Genomic DNA, 21,946 nt, shown 5'->3' on the forward strand with positions numbered 1-21,946 from the left:
AAGATGAAAAAGAGTGACCCGGTTACCCGATTCTGAATGGGTCATTTTACCTGACCCGTTTTCGGAATCGGGTTGTACACGTGTTTAGCTGACGACGGTTAATTAAGGAGAGGGTATTATGGTAATTAAATGAATTGGTTAAATTTGCAGAAGCCACACAAAGAGGATCAATCAGAGTGAAGCGATGATGGTTGGTTGTGCAATCTCGTCGTCGTCATCGTTCTCAACTCTCTCGTTCCGCCGTGTCGGCGTTTGCAATGCGACGCCGTCTTCGTGCAAGCCGCGAGCTACGGTGCCGGTGGCGGTATTTCCGAGGGCTGGACGGAGGGAGTTGCTGTTCCTTCTCGCGGCGGCTCCGGCGGCGTTGACGGTGAGGGAATCGGCGGCGCAGGATATTGGACTGTTCGGGATACGGAAGAGTCTGAAGAAAGCGGAGGAACAGGCTGAGGAGATTGTGAAGGAGGGCTTCGAAACGGCGGAGCGAGGACTGGAGACGGCGGAGCGGGGGCTGGAGAAGGGAATTGAGACGGCGGAGAAGGAAGTGGAGTCTGCGGTGGGCTTTGGGAGTTTGGCGCAGGCAGGAGCGGTGGTGGGAGCAGAGGCTTTTGCCGTTTTGGTTGCAACGACGGTGGTGAATGGTATTTTGGGGCCTGAAGCTAAAAAAACATAACTCAGTAGAGTAATGTATTCTTGTCTATCAATGTCATTAGCATTCAATTATATTTGTAACAAAATTGATCTTATCACTCTGTAACTGTAAGATTATGTATCATGTGTTTATCTTTTGTAATATCAAGCAATTTTCCTTGCATGGTCATGGTTATACTTGTTTTCAGCATCTTCTGCCAAGTTTTTAGCATCACTATCCTCATCATCTTCTTCCTGGTCGTTTCTTAGTGGACACTGTTTATATCTTGAAAAACAACTAACAATGGGAACTGTTTTTCTTTTACCTGCAGACCATGACTTATGGGATTATGAAATCATAGAACTTATCAATCAAGGTCATTAGCATTATGCACTTCATTTACAATAATGATTGTATGCGCTAGCATTAGTAGATTTTATAACAATGGATGTGTGACATTGTGACACAAAGTGTCCACTCCCAACAATATCAGAAGGTAGAATTCAAAGTTTCCTGTATGACATGCATTACTTAGTAGATTGAGGCAACTCATGTTTACTGAAATAGAGAGTGTTTTAGTAAAGGGAGATCTCATTTTCTCTTTCATAAAATCATTGTCACAAAGTACTTTCCTATTTCCGTGAGTAGTGAATGTACATTTGGGTGAAATTTGGTATCTAGAATGGTATCAACATGAAATCAAATCAAATCGTTCATTAACGCTCGCTCTGTTCACTAGACGTAAAATCAAGGTTGTGTTTGCATTTAGAATGCGAACCAATATTCACTCAACCGAAGCCAAACCTTTGGATATGTTTGTTTTTGTGCTGCGCTCAGGTGGAATGTTTTTACAGGTGGGCATTCTGAATTCCGATGTACACCCTGAGAGAATCACACTTGTTGCATCCACTGAGCGCTCGTTCACGTTGAGCACACAATTATACAAACACAACTTCTTTCGCGATTACACGTAGGTAATGAATGTACATCTTGATGCTTTAGAATTTGAAATCTATAATTCCGATTATGCCAACATGAAAGGAAATAAAATTGTTGTTTACATCTCGTTCTCTTAACATAAAATCAAGCACGACCTGAGTTATGTTAAGGTTGTGTTTGCATTTAGATCGTGAACCAACATTCACTCAACCCTAACATTTGTGTATGGTTATTTTTTTGTTGCACTTAGTTGGAATGTTATTCCACGTAAGCATTCTGGATTTTGATGCACATACTGAAAGGATCTTACTTGGTGGATCTGTTGAATATTTGTTAATGTTGGACACACAACTATACAAACACACTTTTTCGTATATGTTTATTTTCTCGTTGCACTAAGTTGGAATGTTGTTCTACATAAGCATTTTGAACTCTGATGCACATACTTAAAGGATCTCACTTATTGGATCTGTTGAAAGTCGGTTCACGTCGGGCACACAAATATACAAACACACATTTCTACGTATATGTTTACTTTCCTATTACACTCAGTTGGAATTTTGTTCTACGTGAGGATTCTGAATTATGATGCACATACTGAAAGGATCTCACTTGTTGGATCCGTTGAATATCGGTTCACGTTGGGCACACAACTATACAAACACGCATTTCTTCGGATTTGTTTATTTTTCCTATTGCACTTAGTTGGAATGTTGCTCTACATAAGCATTATGGATTTTGATGCACATACTGAAAGGATCTTACTTGTTGAATCTTTTGAATGTTTGTTCATGTTCGGCACACAACAATTGAAAACGCACTTCTTTCACGTTTAGAGCTTGGTAGTGAATGTGCATTTGAGTGCTTCATAATTCATACCAACGTGAAAGGAGATTAAACTGTTCACTAACGTTATGTTCACTTGGCGTAAAATCAAGCACAACCTAAATTGTGTTAAGGTCATGTTTGCATTTAGAACGGAAACCAACATTCGCTTAACCCAAGCCAAAACCTCTAGGTTTGTTTACTTTTCTGTGGCACTCAATTGAAATATTGTTCTACGTAGGCATTCTGAATTTTGATGCGCATCCTTAAAGAATTTCAGCTATTAGATCCATTGATTGTACATTCACATCAAGCACATATATTTCACTTGTTGGATCGATTGGTTGTCTATTCACGTTGAGAAAATAACTATACAAACATACTTCTTTCACGTTTACGGCTTGATAATATGGATTAAAAGTTATTTTCCAATTAATTCACAAACATAAATTTAATAGTTTGGAAGAATATTTTTTTACTAACCTCCTAAAATATTCACTAACCCTCAGGAGATATATATATTTTTTTTCTCCATCGGAAAACTCAAGAGATATATTATTATATCCATATCTTATAAAATTTATCATTACAACACACTTGACGCTCCTCTGTAATTTAAATGATACATGAGGATAAGAGGTCGATCTATTTTACAAAGTAGAGAGAATGTTAGTTTAATAATATATTCACTCTATATATAAGTAATTTTTATTTCTGCGTGTCAATATTATTTAAATAATTATTTTTTCATTTCAAATAATGGAAATTAAAGTGTTTTTAACTTTTTATTCATATTAAAATTGAAAAAAAAAAAAACATTGTTATTACAAGCGGTGGCGGTTGAGTCAAAGTTGTTGTCCACCACTGCCAGTAACCACAAGATTTTTTCGGTAACCTCGGTGGATGTCTCGCTTATCTTCAAACCCCATCGGACTCCATAGATTCCGACCATGCCTCCGAACACCTCAATTCACCGTCAACCCTCGCCACCTTCACTTCAACACTCGCAAATTCCACACCTTAGCTTGCCAAACAAATCCAAATCTCGACGAAAAGGATGCTTCAGCAACGGTAACTATTTAATTTCCCTTATTGCACTGTATTCGAATCAATGAGCTTGTTTTGTTCATAGTTTGTAGCCTTTAACATCTTCTCTTTTCAGTCTCAGGAAATCAAAATTGTGGTTGAGCCTAGCACGGTGAATGGTGAGAGTGAGACATGCAAGCCAACAAGTTCCACCGCGGATGCTTCCGGCCTTCCTCAATTGCCGACCAAAGATATCAACCGCAAAGTCGCTATTGCCTCTACTTTAGCTGCTTTGGGACTCTTCTTAGCTACCAGATTGGACTTTGGTGTTTCTTTGAAGGATCTTACTGCCAATGCATTGCCTTACGAACAGGTTTCTTTTATTCTTTCCCTTTAATTTCACTATTTCTGTTTTAGCTTAGTTACGCGGTGCTTGTATGCTAATTTGCTTAGCTTACTGAAATTAGATCAAAATAGCTTATACTCCGTTTCAAAGAGCTTATTTGAGCTTAACTCATAGCAGAAGAGCTTATGCAAGTGTTTGGGAGAGCTTATGTTAATAGCTTATTCTCTACATATAAGTTGTTTTGAGCTTTTTTTTTTTTTTTTTTCATAAACTAACGTTTGTAAGAGCTTAAGCTTACATATAACCTAGCTTATTTCAATAAAATTTTGAAATTAGCTTATGAATAAGTGTTTATTTCTAGTTAAATTAAGTTGTTTACTTTGTTCATAAGCTAATCTGAGCAGTTTGATAAATAAGCTTTAAATAGCTTATGGATAAGTTACAAGCTATTTTTATAAGGTCACTCAAATATTTACATATGTGATTATACCATGAGATAAAATCAAATAAACTCTTCCAAACGAGCGATCCTAATTTTGTTATGCAAAAAAAAGGCCTTTGTTTATTTTGATGTTGGATTTTCCTTGTTTCAGGCTCTATCAAATGGGAAGCCCACCGTGGTGGAGTTTTATGCAGATTGGTGTGAGGTGTGTCGGGAATTAGCTCCTGATGTCTACAAAATAGAGCAGCAGTACAAGTAATCACTCCTATTACTCACTTGTTTTATATGTTCAGTTATCTTGTATTTGAAATATCTTACACTGGTGATGTCTAATATTTTGTGCATAATGTTCAATTTTGATCTGTGACTTTTACTTTTATACTAATTCAGTCTTTACACCATTTACTGGTCTAAATAGGGATCGTGTGAATTTTGTGATGTTGAATGTTGATAACACAAACTGGGAGCAAGAGCTTGATGAATTTGGTGTGGAGGGTATTCCACACTTCGCATTCCTTGATAAAGAAGGGAACGAGGAGGGCAATGTGGTGGGTAGGCTTCCAAGACAGTTGCTACTTGAAAATGTGGATGCCCTTGCTCGTGGTGAAGCATCGGTGCCTCATGCTCGTGTTGTAGGCAAATATTCAAGTGCTGAAGCAAGGAAGGTGCATCAAGTTGTTGATCCAAGAAGTCATGGTTAGATGACAACATACAATACTTTTCTTTTACTGTCTTACAGTTACTAGTTAGATTTGTCTGTGAGCAACATCTGAACAGATTCTTGTATACACTTTCCATACTCATCACAAGCTTGTTTAATTATGAACATTGTGCAAGTCTGTCATAGATTAGGATCTGAAACCAGATATCAATGGCAATTGTTTGCTCAAATGTCTATAATCATGAAATTTCAGTATAGGTAAAGATGCCTGCTATTCTTCTCTTCACTAAATATGTGTTTCAACAATATATATCTGTTTACCCTCCCATACTCAATTCATGGTACTTACTCTTGGTCAATCAGAAACTGCTGCTTCGGTGGAAAACAACATTGCTGCATAGTTCTGATTATTGTGAACTACCCACTACCACTACTAACAAATTTGAATGACATTTGTTTATGTTTGTTGTTTGAAAATTTGAGAGACTTGTGTTAATGACATGATGCTGTCTTCTACAAAATATATTATTCTGTCTCCACTCTCCACTAATACTTAGACACCCAAAAATACCAACACCTCACTCACATAAATATAACATTTTTCTCATCTTTTCGCATCACACCATATATATTACATCCATTTCTTCTGTCTCTTATCTTCCTTTCTCATTTCGGGTTTCTACCCAGTTTTTTCCTTCTCTCCTCCTTTTGCATTGACAATTTTCTTGTTCTATGGCCTCTTTAGGTTCAAAAATTTATATAAGTATACAACCATTCAAAACATAGCTGAAACTTAATCCATTTGCTATTGCTATTTCTAAACATCACCCGCTTAGTAAAAACAATCTTTTTTTGACAAATGATAAAAAGGAAGAAATAATTTTTTGCTTGGAACAGCCATAAGATGCAGTTTTACTTTTACACCTCCTGTCAACACAAAGGACTAAGCCAAAACGGAAGAACAGCTACCCTTTCACGTTTAGGGTATTGAAAAGTTAAATTTGGCTTTTCAAAACAATTAAAGTGAGATTTTTAACTAATCAAAATATACACTAAACTGGAAGAAGTGTGGATGCAAAACACGTACCCAACAAAGACTCACATGGTGTCAATTGCTGCCTTCTTCAAAACCCTTCATTTTTGCTTAACGCAATCTTTAGTTGTTCTTACTTAGTACAAATACAGCCTAGGCTATTTGGTTATTTCCAGCAACAATTGTAATTATTCATAGTTTTCATCCTGTCTGCATACAGGTTTCTGTATATTGCTGATAATTTCCGCATATAAGCTTTGGAAATTGTTAGTAAAGTAGAATCCTAACCACACACAAAAATAGGCAAAAAAGAATACTTTTGTTATATATGCCTTTAGTATTCACATTTCTAGAGGCTTATGTTATGTCACCGTACGACATTTTCGAGCAAGCTGTTTGATGAAGGTGAGCTGTGTCCACTTGACCAAGGATCATGCACCGATACCGGGGAGCTGTCCTTCACCTCCATAGATTGCAAATAGCTCTCGTCCTTCGGCGGAACAATCAATCCCTCACTCTCCTGCCCCACTTTCTTAACACTATTCACTGATTTCTCACTTCCATTGCGAGGCGATGAACACGCAGACCCGACCGACGAAGCCATGCCTATGGTTTCCTCCATGGTCGCCCATCCACTGCGTCTGATGTGTTCTAGCTCCTCAGCCACTTCCATCATAGTTGGCCTCATGTCACTATGAAAAGCAAGACATCTAAATGCAAGTTCAGCCGCCTTATGAATGGAGTATAGTGTCCAAGCATCCCTATTAGGTTCAAGGAAAGGATCTACAATCTCATCTATAGAGCCCCTCCGGATCCTGTCAACAGCTAGTGCAGCTAAGTTAATCTCAGTCTGAGGTCGGGCAAAATCAACCACTTTCATCGCAGTTATTATCTCTACCAAAACTACTCCGAAGCTGTAGACATCACTTTTATCAGAAAGGTGAAAGTTCTGGTGGTACTGGGGGTCGACATAACCCGGAGTCCCTTGCGGAGCGGTTGAGATGTGCGATGTTTCTGTCATGCCTAGCCTAGAAAGCCCAAAATCAGCTACTTTAGATTTGAAGCTATAATCCAAGAGTATGTTACTAGATTTTATGTCTCTGTGGTAAATTGGGGGATGAATTGCAGAATGGAGATATGCTATAGCATTGGCAGTTTCAGAAGCAATGGTAAGTCTTACTGTCCATGGAAGACCTTCACCCCTCTCTCTTTGCAAATGCTGAGACAGTGTTCCATTAGGCATGTATTCATAAACAAGTATCTGCTCTGAGTGCTCTCCCTCTTCTATGCAGCAACCCAGGAGGCGAACTAAATTTGGGTGACTCACGGATGAAAGTAGCTTGATCTCATTCATGACTTTGTCAATGCTGTCGATGTCTCTATGCCTTATCTTCTTGATAGCAACCCACTCATCATCGTGAAGCTTTCCAGCATAAACTGTACCAAAAGCCCCAGTCCCTAACCTTTGTTTATCAGAGAAAGAATTTGTGGCTTTCTCTATCTCTTTGTAAGGGTAGAAAGGCACGCTAAAGCTTCCTGCAGCTTCACGTAACAAGCGCTTTACTCTTGTATTCTTTCCCAACCATGAACGGCGCCTGACACAATAGCATAGAACCAAGAGAGCAACCACGACCAAAGCTACAGTCACGATCACTGTTAAGAGTGAACAATCATGAAGCATTAATCAAAGTTCTTCATTAAGAAATTTCAAAAGTACATGTTTTTATGCATGTTTGTATGATCAGGCTCAACATTGCAAAGGGTTCAATGATAGTGTGCTGATTCATTCATTAACAGAACTTAGTGTTAGTGTTAGGAATGAAACAAATCTTATGCAATCTGCTACATAGGATTAGGATCATATATTGACAGAACTTAGTTTGAAAAAAAGAGTAGGCCATAAAGGTGTAAGTGTATACCTGCAACAATAACACCAATTTTGGTTGCACTCCCACACCCTCCAGATGTTAGTGTTGACGCACTGCAACTTGGAGCTGATGACAAGGAAACCATAGACAAAGAATTAAAGAGATGGCAATATATTTTACTAAAGGAAAAAAGATATGGAACAGAAAAAAAAAAGTATTATATTACTAAAGGAACTAACAGAATATGTTTATCATCATTAGATGACTAATAGTTTTTCTCAATCAACCAATATGGATGAACGGGATATGCAGGACTTAAATCTTTGTTGATTGAATACCAAAAAAAAACTCACTTATTACTTATTAGCTTTTGAAGACAGGATTGTTATTTCAAATTGTTCTTTTAGTTTGTTTAAGATATTTTGTAAAAGGATTCACTGAACTAGATACAACAAATACTAGAGGTTTGTTTATTATTTTTGCTACACATCTGCTTAAATTGTAATCTGCATCACACTCAATTGCCTTTGTCAACGAAGCATGGCATGCTAAGCAAATTGTCGGCAATGTCCAGATGCTTAAAGTTACAAGCAATTACATTAATATAAGGTCATCTCCTAAATCTTAATTCCTCTAATTGTGAATGTATTCTCACCAAGCTCTCCCATTTGACCACTACTAAGATATTATATACTAAATATATATTATATACACAAATTAAAGTTCAAGCCCACTCCACCATCGAACCACGCATGTGCAAGCAGAACATGTTGACTTTTGATTTGAAGGATTCTTTGTTAACATTCAAAAACTAGAACGCACACCAAAAACGACAAATTCAAAACATGAACACATAACCATTTCCCAAGATAATGGATTAGTCAGAAGGAACATCAGAGTTCGTAGTATCTATGAAATTTAAGCAGAAACAATGAACCTATGAGTAGTTGCTTTACTTCCATATTACTGTAAAAATCAAAATTAAGGAGCCTATGAGGGCCCTCATAGTCCAAAAGACTACAAAACATCATAATAATGAGCAAGTTGCTTCTCACAAAGGGAAAGTTGGTTTGGCAAAACAAATCTTCCAGATAGTAGGGTCCATCAAGCACAAATTAACCTTTAGACCATTCCCAAAGAAAACAAAACCCAGTTTTAAATTTGAATATCTTATGTCAGATTTTAAATAACAAATTCTTCACAAAACAAAATTCACAAGCCTAATGTACAGATATTCGATTGTGTGCATGTTAGAATACACGGTGAGACAACTTCTCTTAGCTTTTGGACTGTGTGGTTTTTTTCATTGTGTATTCAAGCATGCACTATGCCAAAAGTCCATGTACACACTCATGGGAATTTTGTTCTGTGATCTTTACTAGGCTTCTAGCAACTTGAACAAGAACAGAATTGAGATATGGCTACATCATTGGCCAGCACATAAAACCTCATCCAGGTGATACATTTCCAATTGCCCCCTCAATAACTATCCCAAGAACAAGAGCCAAAGTATAAGAATTAAAAAATTCACAAATGGTGAAAGTCAAAATCACGGACAAGGGAAATTGCTTTTGTCCACAATAATTTTGGCTTGTGGCTGTGTAATCAAACATGCACTTCAATCATGATGAATAAATTTTTAATCTTAACTAACCTTTCCAGCAACCGGCGCCATTGGCAAAGCCATCTCCCTGGAAGCCATCGTTACACCGGCACCGGAACCCGGAGCTCCCGTTTTGGAGATTCACGGTTGTGCAGGTAGCGTTAGCAGAGCAATGACAAGGCCCTTGAAGCCACCACCCCAACTCAACCTCCTGAAACTGCACAGTAATCTCCTTGCTCTGACCAAAAGCCACCGCTGAGAACAAGTACCTACACCCAGTTCCATTCAATTCATCAAATGTCAAAAAATCAGAATCCACCACCCCTTCATTCTCTTGCTTCTTCTGCTTCATAAAGCAACTGATATTCCCACTTGTTTTATCGCAGCTCTCCACCTCAATCTGATTCCCCAGAAAACTTGAAGCAGGGATAACGCATCCACCAATCGCCGCCTCACAATCCTGCACCAGAAAGCTATTGTTCCGTGTAGGAGCAAAATTGCCACCAAAAAGTGGATAAATTGATAGCATACTACGGTTGCATTTTGCAGGGAGATAGATGAATATGCTGTCACTGGTAACATTCTGAACCTGAAAACCACCAACTTGGACTCTGTTCTCAGTACAGTTCAGTTTGATTCCACTCCCTTCAGAGAATCCAAAAGGGTACTGAAGAATTTCCCCTCCACAACGATTCTGGTAGTTTCTTGTGACGTTTTGCACTCTTGCTGTACACGCCGCCACAAAGATTATCAGCAAAATGAAACATTTCTGGATGGTGATTGAGCTGATCAATGTTATCATGAGTCACCGTTCTGCAAGAGAAAAAAAAAACAGAGTTGTTGAGAATAGAGTTCAAAGTTGATATTGAATTTGCTAATGTTTTGATCTTTGGAAAACAACAGTTACTATATCTGATGGATTTGGATTAAATGAGAAGTTAAAGCTGGTGAGCGATGCAGTTGGGTAGCCACCCAAATGAATTAATGCTGCCTCGTTGAACAGAACCAGTGATATTAATGGGAAAGATTGAAAATATGAGGTGAGACATTAATAATATGCATACCTTGAAGGTTATGCAGAGGTTGAAATTAATGGCCGTTGCAGTTGGAGAAGTAATTGAAATTCACCACCACACCCTTTGAAATTGAGAAGTAATATTATACAGAACAAGTAGATGAAAAATTGTGAAATGAATAGAAGGAGGAAGAAGGAGCATAAGTATAGAGTGGAAATGGAGAAGTTTCGTCTCGTTCACATTGGTTCCGTGGGTTTTTGTCCTGGAACCAGAACCTAAATACGTGTTAGTCGACAGCGTTTTTTTGTTTTTGTTTTGTTGTTTGTTGAATACCGAATATGCCCCTGTTTGAATTTTCTTCTGGCCAAAATGCCCCTGTTAATAGAAGCTAATTACCTATACTTTGCATGTGAGGGTTTAGTCAGAACAAGGCAAATGATACAATTTTGACTGATCTGTTTTTTCAGGCCTACACAATGTGAAGCTTTTTTCTAATGGTCCACCTTCACACTATCCAGACACTGTGTTTGATTAGTCGTTTTGTCTAAAATAACTTTCAAGCTAAAAAAATATCTAAGTTTCTTTTACTTTTTTTTTCACAACTTGTGTAAATGTGTTTTTATATTGTTTTTTTGGATATTGTTTCTTTGGCACGTGAGCTCTCAATGTCTCCCTAACAAGGTATCTTATTTGCAAACAGACAGTGAAAATGTTCAATCCTTTATGGCGGAAAATGTTTATCGAGAAAATGGAAAGCTGACCAACTTCACAGTTCCCCTACATTTTGCAGCTGTAGGAAAGTTTTTGGTTATTGAATAGACCACTTAGACGGTACACTATGGTCAAGTTCGAAGCTTTAGTTATTTTTTGGGCAAACATATGACACATCCGACATGGAGATTCTTTGTCAAAAGAAGCAATAGAGAACCACGGCAATTTATCATCGCATAACAGTGGTGCAATGAGTGTGAGAACCACACCGATTTTTCATCGTCACTCTGCAATAAAAATACTCATTAGTGCATGAAGCTTCTCCAAGGGGCTTCAAACCGTATCAGCACCACCTCACTGACGTTGCTGAAAACGATGATGAGGCGCTCAAAACGTGGGGTGGTTGTGGGCGAAGTCATGTCAAAGTTTGAGGTGGAGTAATTAGGGGTGAGTGAGGAAAGTGCATTGACAACAATGAATTTACCAATCATTCATTTAGAGTACATAGAATCTTGGTAAATTCTGTGGTACCCTCACTTTTTTTTGGGTATGGTACCCCATTAAGTAATTCTATAGATTATTATCATGTTATTAAAGGTAAATATTAGATCATTAGATTTTACTTTACTTGTCAATTAATTTTATCTCATAAAATTCATTTTTTGATGAAAAATGTACTAGTGGTGGAAACGAATAATAGTGATGATGATGCGCGTAAAATGACCATGGTTGGTGGATGCACAAAGCTCAGAAAACACAACTTTCAAATCTCACGTCCCTAAGAATGGAACGTTGCATTACTACGATGGAACAAAATCAAAATTTTAACCGGTACATGAGTCTTTATTATTAAAATCGACTCATCTTGCGTACCACACCTTAGTCTGGCTTAAGGTACCACAGCAAACATTTGTGTTTAATTCATGATTCACTAATGGACCAAAATAATAAAAGCGCATCATAGTCTTTGCCTTTAAAACATAAACCGTGGCAGGAATCAGGTGAAAATTAAATATTATTTAAGACTAATAGCATAGCATAAATATCTTAAACCCCAACTAAAAGTCAGAGCAAAGCAACCCAAGTCAAAAACAGAAGCTTTATTATTTTATTTTTAACAAGTGTAATAGCTTGAAGAGAAAAAACTAAAAAGAGATTGTCACATAAAGCTGTTGTTCAATACGTGTGTACAGGTAAGAAGACAAGTAGATCCATCATCCAGATTAGCCATGTGCAGGTCTTTAACTTTGACTCGCATTGCTTTCATAATATTCTTTATTCTTTATAAAATTGAAATTTATGTCCCAAAATTAATATGAGAGATAGAAATTATATTTTAAAAATATTTCCTTGAATAGTTTTTTTTTTAAATTATTTCCTTGAATAGTTAATTTTACTTAAGTATTAATTTATAATTACTTTTAAAATAAATATAAGTATAAGTATATTTTTAAGGATTAATCGATTCTTCTCAATGCCTCTTTTGTAACAAAAATAAAATTAAAATTAACTCCATTTCACACAATTATTTTGAGAAGCTAAAGGAATTATTCAAAGACTCGCAATTGGTCACGGAAGAGAATTTTGACTATTTTCGTTTTTCGGCTTATCCAAAACTGCACGTGTGGGCATAAATTTATATTTCACTAATTTAAAAGTTTTTATTTTTATTTTTGTGAAACATAATTAATTAAGCCTCCATTGGAAGTGTTTTTTTTATGAATTTATTGTTTTGAAAACATTTTACATCTCCAATTCACTCACACTTCACCAAAGATAGGAAGGGTAAAGTGTAAAAAATAAAAGATATAATAAGCAATGCGGTAAGAAAGTAAGATGAAAATTAAAAAAGAAAGTGGATGAAAAAAATTAAACAAATTAAATGACTCTCAATATATAAAAATCTTTTTTTTTTGTTATGGTTTGGACGATCATATAAATGCAGCTTTATTAACTTTTGTATTTAATTTCACAAATCACAAATAATAAATAGTGAAATTAAATTTTATAGCAATGAGTTCAAGGTAATTTTCTTTTTTGAAAGGGAGTTCAAAGTAAATTAACATTACATGATTGTGCATTATTAGTGAAAATTTTATTTACATGGACATTTAATTGATTTTCATCAAATTGGAGTATGTATTTTATTTTAATTAAATCAAATATGAATATCTTTGTTTCTCTTACATGTCATAATATGATAAGAAGTGCAAGGAATATTTTTAGATGAAATGCAAGAATGCTCACTTGTCTCTTTCTATGATTTGTTGCTTGAACAAATACAAAGTTAAGATCCCACTTTTTTTTTTATATAAAATTTAACCAATCACATCAATTCATTTATTTTTCGTTTTATAACATAAAGGTTGTTTTCCGGTGATTAAATGTCAACATAAATCTATTTTACACTCTTCTAAAAATGTAATTTTATATCATCCTAATCCCCAATTATATTCATAAGAATAAAGAAGCCACCAGTGACCGTTAAGCATGCAATATTTCTCAATGTAACGGGTCAATGGCTCCTCTCAATATCAAATTTTCTTTTTTTGTGGATGACGTATATATGGAATTGGAGGCACTTAATTAATTTGGATGAACAATAACATCATGCGAGCCCATCAACATTTGAATATTTGATAGCTATAGTTAGGGTCTTAGGGATATATCTAGAAGACTAGAAGGGTTAAATACATATGTTTCCTCTAAAATAGTGAATTGTTGAATTTTTTTCATCTTTTAGTTTTATTTATTTATTTTAGTTCCTCTAAAATAATTATTTATTTATTTTGGTCCTCCGTCAACTTTTATTGTGTTTTGTTGTAGTTTAAAAATTCTCACCAATGCACAATAACCGTCAAAGCCTCTCATTTTGAATGAATACTAGAGTAACGCCCTAAAAAAGTAGTGGTTAAAAATGATTTTAATAATGTCACGTCAGCTCTGGCTTGTCACTAGATAAAGACCTTCAGAGCTCCACCCACGCCAGTATGTGATTGACACCCGGCTCGGTAATGATTTCTTTATATTCATCTACCATTTTTTTCTTAAAAAAACCTGTTGATTTGAACAAAGTTTTCACTGGTCCTAATAAAGCCTAAAGTAGCAACATGATTGCGGTTTTTGGTCGTAATTCAAGTTGATACATTTAAAAAATGCAGATGACAACTTTCTAACAAAGAAAATTGGCAAGGGAATGTTCTATTTTCAGCCCCCTACTATTTTTGTTACAAAGAGGAAAATTTCAGCCCCCCACTTTGAATGTTGTTGTAATAATATTTTAATTAAAGCTTAAAAAAGTGATTACTGCTGGAATGCATTCCCAAGATTATTCCCTCACCCGAATAAATATGGAAATCATATTTTTTTCTTAATTAGATAATTTTCGTAGAAAGGCCCAATGGGCTTTTTTCGTCGAGTAAGCCCAATGAAATTGTTCCAGTTCCGCTCTCAGTTTCGCTTGGCTTAGCTATGGTAGAAAATATTAAACCTGTGGCACGCTGCATAAACCCTAGAGTTTGAAGCTCTCTCTTCACTGTTTGGATTTCAGAGGAGAAAGAAAGAGAAAACTCTGAAATCGCATCAATGTCTGGTAAAGAAGACTACGATTCCGACGCCCCCGAAGAATTCACAGCTGAGCAGGTCTCTTGCTTTTTTCTTATTCCTGTTTCCATGAATAAAATCAAATTCACAACCTATTATTTATTTTGTAATCAAAATTAATACTAGAGTGCGATTGCAGGGGATACAACAAGACGAAGAGATTCAAAAGATTCAAAAAGAAAACAAGGCCAGGTATTGCTTCAACTTTCTCTATGTGAAGACCTGTGTTTACTCTGTTTTGACATTTAGATTATTAACGATAGTTATTGGTAGTAAAAATAGTGTTTTATAAGTAACTGGTGTATTGAAAGAAACTGAGACAAAAAGTTTAGTTGATTCAACTTCTGAAAGATGAAGTTGCATGAGCATATTTATAGTTATATACACATGACTATAAAAGAAGAGTGTTCAGAATAACTAACTAAACCGTTCGAACAAAACTGTTGCGACCGTTTTTAACTAACTATAGCTCCTAGCTGATTTCACTAAGTTCCTTGAGCAACCTAAAGAAAAACTGTTGGCTTGCTCGTGTTTAATTCATTGGCTCGTACTAGCAGATAACCTAAACAAAAAGCTTGATGGTAAGATTTTCAGTGATTATAGGACAAGTAAGTTGCCATGGTGAGTGCAGTGGAATGTATGGATGGTTTAAATGTGGTGTCACACTGATAGTCTTGCTGATGGATCGGGGATTTCTATAGGTTGGTAATGAGGAGGTTCGACTGGGATTGCAGGGATCACATATGAAGTGCGATTGTACTTCATAGGTGTGACTTCAAGGCAGGTCCATTAGGGTTGATCGGCTGAGTGAAAAAGGAAGCCCCGTTCATGAAAGGCCTTTTCTTTTAGAAGATAAACACCTCTTGAGTGTGTGTGCATTAGTAAAAGATATCCCTTGACACCTTTATAACCAAGTAATGCACACTTCCTTGCTCTGAATCAAATTATATCCTGTGACTGTGAGATGCTAGGATTGATGCATAGCGTAATGCTCCAGATACTTTCAACTGGGAGGTGTCTAGTTTATTCCCAAAGAGGCTCGCAAGGCCATTTGTTGCCCAGTATCCGAGAAGTAGTCCTATTAAGTATTAATCAAGTATGCAGCATGTAACATTGCATAAGACCAAAGATACTTGGGAATACTAACTGGAACAACAATATGCCTGAGCTACACATAAGAGGTACTGATGTTTGCGTTCAAGTTCAAGTTTCCCATTTTGTTGGAGAGTTTTACTGCAGCTAGTCTTATGTATTACTCCTTTGGTTGAATACAAGCTATGTAGATGGTCAATCTGATACATTGGTGCTCCCTCTTCCATTGTTGTTTCTTACGATGACTAAAAACGTAATTGTGATGGCAGAGCTCTGGTGGAGGGCTCTAATACCATCAATGAAACTGATGAGAGAAAGTTCGAGAAAAAACTTGTGTCATTCATCTTCTCAAAGACAAAGTTACATAAGCCTTTTCAGCTCATACTTGCTAAGCTCTTTTCAGCTCACCATTTGTTAGATGAGAGTTTTCATATAACATTGTCGTAAATTTCTAAAATTATGGACCAACTGCAGAATCGCAAGGGTCAATATCAATAATATGCTAAGTGCTAACATTTGTCATTTGTTCAATAGTTCCAGAAATATCATTCTTCATGTCACTTTTTTATAAGCTAGGTTAACATATGGTCATGCTCTTCAGGCTTTGTTGAAGTCATTTGTAGGATTTATTTATTGACTCATGCAGAACAAACTATTTCACTGGGGCCTAATAGATTTTGCCTGGCAGGGTCGTTCGTGAAGAAAAAAAGCGTCGGAGGAAATGGGCTCAAAATATAACACCTCGACCATCCAATACTCGTGAAAAACCTCAAGATATATCAGGCACTAAGCCTCAGCAAGAACCAAATACTGCTGCGGGATTTCTTCCTGACAACATTGTCCAAATGCTTGCTGCACAAGAGAAGTATGTGACCTCTCATTTTCTCTTATCCAATTATGCATGTGATTGTTTTGACAAGTTTCTAAGTGGCCATGATTCATTCGCAGACAAGTTTTCTTATCTGACTCTGATGAGGAGAAAGATGGCGTAAAGCCTACCAATTCAAAGAAGAAGAAATCAAAGAAATCAGGGTTAGGAATTTCATCCCTTCTAATTCTATAATGATGCATTTGTGTTGCTTTTCATCCTGTAATCATCTATACTCCTATTGTGATTTGCAGCTTGGAACCTGTTATTTTGAGCGAAATTGGTCCTCCTCAATGCTTACACAGTGCCTTGGAATTCTTGAAACAGAGAAAACTTTCAGTTCACAGATCGTCTTCTGTTTTGAACAATTCCAACCGAGCATTGCGTCTACTCTCTAGTTCAGGAGTGTTACGCCAGAAGTAAAGATTTTCATTATTTATATAGATATTATTTGCCAAGAAAGTGAGGTGTTCGTTAGTGTTGCAATACTTATTTCAACTTGTCAGATGCTACTGTTGGTCTCTACTGGACTGAATTGTAACTTAAAGATATTCTGAATGTATCCACTTGTGTTTTTGCCTTATAGAACTCCCTCTCCATACTTTGAATTATTTTTTGGATAAATGGAATTGCATTCCAAGTTTTGTAATTTCATATTCATTATGCTAATGGAAAATAACATTAAAGTGATTCAGCAACAAATCAATAGTCAATATGGCCATACGGCTCGCGTTGGAATACACTAGTTTGATTGCCTACATTTAAGGTGAAGTAAAAACATCATCTTGTTGGAGCCACTTCTGCTCATAGGCTGAATCTGTATTGTCTTCTGAGCTGTGCCGGAGAGCTTCAAAAGCGCTTTTGATTCTGTAAATAGACTTGTGGTGGCGTATGCGTTGGAGCACAACTTGTTTGTCCAAAGTTTGAGATGAAGCTTTGGGTGACAGGGATGACTTCAACTGTAGTTGGCTAGAGATTGCATCAACTCTTGTAGAGTCCTTATCCTTCAGGTGATCAAGGCTTGTGGTTTTCTCGGTCATGAAAGCCATTTTTCTCTGTTTCTGTTTGAGTCTAAACGCTAGTGTTGAAAACGGTAGTGGGGAGTTCTAATATTTATATAGCTACATCACTATCCTCTCTGGTTTGTTCAAAATACGTGAGCTCACCTGTTTTATCTATAATAGTAGGATAGCAACTGGTTTTCACTTTCAGGGTACCCTTATTTATTTCTATAAACCTGTTGTTTTTCTCAAACAAGGGCTACTTTTATAAATAACGTGGAACAGACAAAAAGGTTGTGTGCGGGTTTGTGATTCAGTGCATCTACCATGAAGGCATGAAATGAAACCACCAAAGTGATTCAGTTGGCTGTCTAGCCTGACGTCAAACAATTGATTTTGCCGCTTTCTACAATAATGCTACTTTTTTATTTAATCATATATAAAAATAATTGTGACAAAAACCTCAAACAATCAAAAAGATATTTCAACACACATAAAAAAGATGATAAGCACGTGAATTTTACTCTGCTACTCCTACCCTATTGAAATGCTAACAGTGTCACTATAATCAGGGGCAAAAAGAAGAGAGAGAAGGAAGTAGATTGCACCACTCAATCTAAATTTGAAGATATGCGTGATAAACTATGACTCGTGGATGGAGACAAATTTGCAGAAACAATGGGCTGTGGAAGTTGTTTTCGTTTTTCAAGTAAACAGGGGCCTCCTTAGATCTCTCGATGTCCTTCTCACTTGACACTTTTCAAATTACGGTAATAAACCGTGTGATAAGATGCTTGAATAATTTTTTGAATTTTCAATTGTTTGGTCTCATTTCACGGGAGTTTTCACTTGTTTTGCTCAGTAAACTCACGTGTAAATTTTGTCATCATCGCTTTCATTTTTAATATTCGACAAGTGAAGTTTTATTAAAAAAGTTATTTTCAAAAAAAAGAAACAATTCTTTCATGTCCTAATCATGTGAAAATTTTCACATGAAAGAATTTATGCCTAAACATGTGTATATAAAATCTGCAAACGAAATAGTTGCAAAATTATTACTATAATAACAGGGTTTGTATGAATGGGGGGTATCTATTTCATTTGTATTTTAATTTGGTATGAACAATAACATCATGCGAGCCCATCAACATTTGAATATTTGATAGCCAGAGTTAGGGGTGGACCATTATGGATTTGGGCCGGGCGGCTGAGTCTTAAATTTTTGGGTCTAGAGAAGTTTGTGAGAAGTTTATGCCACGTTTGACATTCACGACTTTTAAAGTGTTAACGCGGCATTCTTCTAATTATATATCATATAACATATTTCATTTGCCATTTAACTTTCTTCTCTTGTTATCTTTGAAGCGATCTACACTCATTTGGTACACATCAATCTTCTTAAAAACAAATTACAAGTTAGAAATGAAAGAAATTAACAGAGAGAAATTATGAAAATAGGTGTGTATCAAATTGAATGATTATATTGAATTGAGATATAGATTCTTGCCCAAGTTTCTTTACACAAAATCACACCTTTCCTCACACGCAAACCCTTCAACCTTTCATTAGATCATCACCATATCATAAAGTAAACAGAAACAAGTGAAACTGAGAGAATAATGTCATAATTCACAATCCCGGTCCAAATCCAAAACATATACAAATAGTTAGATATCATTCAGGACGTTCCTCTGCACCACATGCACAAAATTTAACCAATATTCAATCAACATGTTAGGCACACTTGCAGCAATTCGAACATTAATTTCAGGAAGCAGCACAGCAGTTTATATTGTCTTGTCTTGTTGTCCCCTGCAGTATGTACAATTGGAAGCAAAACGAAGCAATCAAAAGCACCAACCCCTGTGTGTTAAGTGTTACAATCTTCTCGACCCCATTTTCTTCAACGAAGAAACTCTTGGGAACTCAGCACTCAGCCGTGGCTGGTAGTTGTGCTGCGGCGGTTGCTGCCCAGGTGGCAAACTCTCCGACACCTTCCACACCTTCACCGACTTGTCCAAACTCCCACTATACAATATCCACCGTCGCTCATTACACATCGCCTCCGGATCCTTCTCCGCCGCCAGACACTTCACCGGCCCACTATGCCCCGACAGCACCGTGATACACGCATGCTCGTTGCTCAACGCCGACCTCTTCCACACGCAGATAGCCATGTCAGCAGAACCGCTGAACACCAAACTCCCCGCCGTCGCAAGACACAAAACCGCCAGCTTGTGCCCCCTCAACACCCCGCCGTGCTCGTAACTCGTCTCCTTCACCCAGAAATTCAACAGCCCGTCGGAGGATCCACAATACAAAACGTCCCCGTCGCTGTTTATAGCCAACGCTGTCACCGCGCACTCTTGCTTCAACAGCGTCTGTGAGAAGAAATGCTTTGTCCCCTTCCCCTGCACCTCCCGCCGCCATATCTTCACCGAGCCGTCCGCCGACCCGGTGAAAACCAGCCCGTCGGACGCCACCACCAACGCGTTAACCGCATCATCATGAGCAGTTACAGATTCCAAACACTTGAAATTCGAAGCTCGCCACACCTTGAATGTCTTATCCCACGAAGCAGAGTAAATCAGAGAATGATCCTCTGTTAAACTAAGACATGAAATCGCATCGTAGTGCTTGATCCAAAGCACATTGCGATGCCTTCTCACCTCAACGTAATTGCTTGGTTTCATTGAGCATTTGATGAAGTTTCTCAGCGTTGGCAATGTGGCAACACGCTTGTGATTCTGCTCGTTTTTTCCAGAGACTTTCCAGACTCGGATTCTTCCATCTTGGTGTCCTGTCAAAATCTTCTCTCCTGCAATGACAATGGCTTTCACCAAGCCACTGTTGGATTTAAACCCCGCGAACTCCTTCTGATTCTTCCAGACACGAATGTTCTTGCTGTCGGAGCCGGTGTAAAGAAGGTCCTTCGTGGCGGCGAGGGAGTATACATGGCCTTCTTCACGGATGAGGGACCCCACCAGGGCTTCGTTGTTGTTGGAGGTGGAGCTTTCCTCGTTCATGTGAGAGGACCATGGAGATTTGGATAATGGGGAGAGGGCTGTATCGTAAGGGGAATTGTCTGCAACCATTTGAGGATCCAAATGCGGTGCGTCGATTCTGACGGGGCTGTTTTTTCTTGGGTGGTTGTCGGAGTTGTAACCGTCGAATTCGTCGGCCGGGCCGCCGTCCTTTTTTAACTTGCCGAACCTTCTTCCGTGGACGCTACCTTCGTCTAAAAATATGCGTCCTTTTCTAGATGACATTGTTTGTAATTAATTAATTGTGTCAATATTAATAATATTCCTTTCTTGCACTCATCAACAAAAGAATGTATGTATGTATGTGTATGATTGATAAAAGGGAGAAAGAAGGGGAAAAGAGGGAATTTGAGAAGCCGAAAGGTTGTTACTTGTAATTGAATGGAGATGAAAAGGTAAAGGTTTTTAATGTTTGTTTTAAGATGGAGTGAGGGAAGATAATAAGGTTGAGGATGCAATTTCAATGTTTAGGGAGGATTGGCAAATGACAGAATCTGAATGTCTTGTCATGCCAAACTGCCAAACATTGTTGGACTTGGAGGGAGCTAGCTAGAGAAAGGTTTGTTTGGTTTGGAATGACAGGGTCTTTTGATTTTGGCATGCACTAACCATTCTACGTGGCGTGGTGTGTCCAATCGTGTTATGCCACGTCCCCTGTTTGATGATGCTAAACCAAGTAATCATGCAATTTTAGATGTTGAATGGTTGAGCGGAATGGTTTGAACCGTAAAACCTCATTTGATTTGGTCAATTCACTATATTTGGGACTGCTTTTTCTTTCTCCAGCTAAAAAAGGAAGAAAAGAAACTCGTCCTTTTTCTCGGTTTTTCTTTCTGGAAGTATAATCTGGAAATTAGTAACTGGTGAGGTGATGGTAAAGGGAAACATGTCATATTTGAGCTGGGACATATCGGTAGTTTTTTCGTATTGCTCATAGGGAATCTGGCACAGTCTTTTTAACGTTTTATTTTTAATTTAATTTTTTTATTGGTTGAAATTATGTAACATTAATTGAATTATATGGATTTCATTATAAATTTAATGAATCTAATTTGTAGAACTCGTATAAATAACAATAATCTCACTTTTGAATCTCCTTGATTCCAGTCTTAGACAATCAGCTGCATCCACTGAGTCTAAACTCTTAAGTGTTTTACCTTAAAAAGTTAAAATGGAAGAAGCTGAGTTCCACCTTGCTGAGTTCAAGACTGGGGTAGAGAGAATTGGAGAAGCTATAACA

At 37.3% G+C, this 21,946-nt stretch overlaps 5 protein-coding genes across 5 annotated transcripts; 3 read left to right on the forward strand and 2 right to left on the reverse strand.

Annotated features, from left to right (window-relative positions):
- Nucleotides 1-151: 151 nt before the first annotated feature.
- On the forward strand, nucleotides 152-811 carry LOC130740786 (uncharacterized). The gene has a single exon (XM_057593485.1). It carries the CDS (start codon nucleotides 185-187, stop codon nucleotides 668-670), a length of 486 nt encoding a protein of 161 aa, XP_057449468.1. The 5' UTR covers nucleotides 152-184; the 3' UTR covers nucleotides 671-811.
- A 2,415-nt stretch (nucleotides 812-3,226) lies between these two features.
- Nucleotides 3,227-5,130, forward strand: LOC130740788 (thioredoxin-like protein HCF164, chloroplastic). The gene is made up of 4 exons (XM_057593487.1): nucleotides 3,227-3,463; nucleotides 3,555-3,791; nucleotides 4,358-4,461; nucleotides 4,625-5,130. The coding sequence occupies exons 1-4, from the start codon at nucleotides 3,296-3,298 to the stop codon at nucleotides 4,905-4,907; spliced, it is 792 nt and encodes a 263-aa protein (XP_057449470.1). The 5' UTR covers nucleotides 3,227-3,295; the 3' UTR covers nucleotides 4,908-5,130.
- Nucleotides 5,131-5,970: 840 nt separating this feature from the next.
- Nucleotides 5,971-10,643, reverse strand: LOC130740787 (wall-associated receptor kinase-like 14). Its single transcript, XM_057593486.1, has 4 exons — nucleotides 10,436-10,643; nucleotides 9,423-10,184; nucleotides 7,820-7,894; nucleotides 5,971-7,553 (listed from the first exon to the last, which is right to left on the reverse strand). The coding sequence occupies exons 2-4, from the start codon at nucleotides 10,171-10,173 to the stop codon at nucleotides 6,268-6,270; spliced, it is 2,112 nt and encodes a 703-aa protein (XP_057449469.1). The 5' UTR covers nucleotides 10,174-10,184; nucleotides 10,436-10,643; the 3' UTR covers nucleotides 5,971-6,267.
- A 3,851-nt stretch (nucleotides 10,644-14,494) lies between these two features.
- LOC130740790 (uncharacterized) lies at nucleotides 14,495-17,310 on the forward strand. The gene is made up of 5 exons (XM_057593489.1): nucleotides 14,495-14,740; nucleotides 14,841-14,893; nucleotides 16,482-16,658; nucleotides 16,742-16,825; nucleotides 16,916-17,310. The coding sequence occupies exons 1-5, from the start codon at nucleotides 14,684-14,686 to the stop codon at nucleotides 17,082-17,084; spliced, it is 540 nt and encodes a 179-aa protein (XP_057449472.1). The 5' UTR covers nucleotides 14,495-14,683; the 3' UTR covers nucleotides 17,085-17,310.
- Nucleotides 17,311-19,119: 1,809 nt separating this feature from the next.
- Nucleotides 19,120-21,283, reverse strand: LOC130740789 (protein JINGUBANG-like). The gene has a single exon (XM_057593488.1). It carries the CDS (start codon nucleotides 20,929-20,931, stop codon nucleotides 19,540-19,542), a length of 1,392 nt encoding a protein of 463 aa, XP_057449471.1. The 5' UTR covers nucleotides 20,932-21,283; the 3' UTR covers nucleotides 19,120-19,539.
- Nucleotides 21,284-21,946: the final 663 nt, after the last annotated feature.

This window comes from Lotus japonicus, chromosome 2, assembly GCF_012489685.1.
Source record: "Lotus japonicus ecotype B-129 chromosome 2, LjGifu_v1.2".
NCBI lineage: Eukaryota > Viridiplantae > Streptophyta > Magnoliopsida > Fabales > Fabaceae > Lotus > Lotus japonicus.

Coding starts and splice junctions, on each gene's coding strand:
- LOC130740786 (XM_057593485.1), top strand. CDS start 185: ATGATGGTTGGTTGTGCAATCTCGTCGTCGTCATCGTTCTCAACTCTC.
- LOC130740788 (XM_057593487.1), top strand. CDS start 3,296: ATGTCTCGCTTATCTTCAAACCCCATCGGACTCCATAGATTCCGACCA. Junction 3,464..3,554: donor AAAAGGATGCTTCAGCAACG/GTAACTATTTAA, acceptor TTCTCTTTTCAG/TCTCAGGAAATCAAAATTGT. Junction 3,792..4,357: donor ATGCATTGCCTTACGAACAG/GTTTCTTTTATT, acceptor TCCTTGTTTCAG/GCTCTATCAAATGGGAAGCC.
- LOC130740787 (XM_057593486.1), bottom strand. CDS start 10,173: ATGATAACATTGATCAGCTCAATCACCATCCAGAAATGTTTCATTTTG. Junction 7,895..9,422: donor TGGCGCCGGTTGCTGGAAAG/GTTAGTTAAGAT, acceptor CCTTGTCATCAG/CTCCAAGTTGCAGTGCGTCA. Junction 7,554..7,819: donor AATTGGTGTTATTGTTGCAG/GTATACACTTAC, acceptor CACTCTTAACAG/TGATCGTGACTGTAGCTTTG.
- LOC130740790 (XM_057593489.1), top strand. CDS start 14,684: ATGTCTGGTAAAGAAGACTACGATTCCGACGCCCCCGAAGAATTCACA. Junction 14,741..14,840: donor AAGAATTCACAGCTGAGCAG/GTCTCTTGCTTT, acceptor GTGCGATTGCAG/GGGATACAACAAGACGAAGA. Junction 14,894..16,481: donor CAAAAAGAAAACAAGGCCAG/GTATTGCTTCAA, acceptor TTTGCCTGGCAG/GGTCGTTCGTGAAGAAAAAA.
- LOC130740789 (XM_057593488.1), bottom strand. CDS start 20,931: ATGTCATCTAGAAAAGGACGCATATTTTTAGACGAAGGTAGCGTCCAC.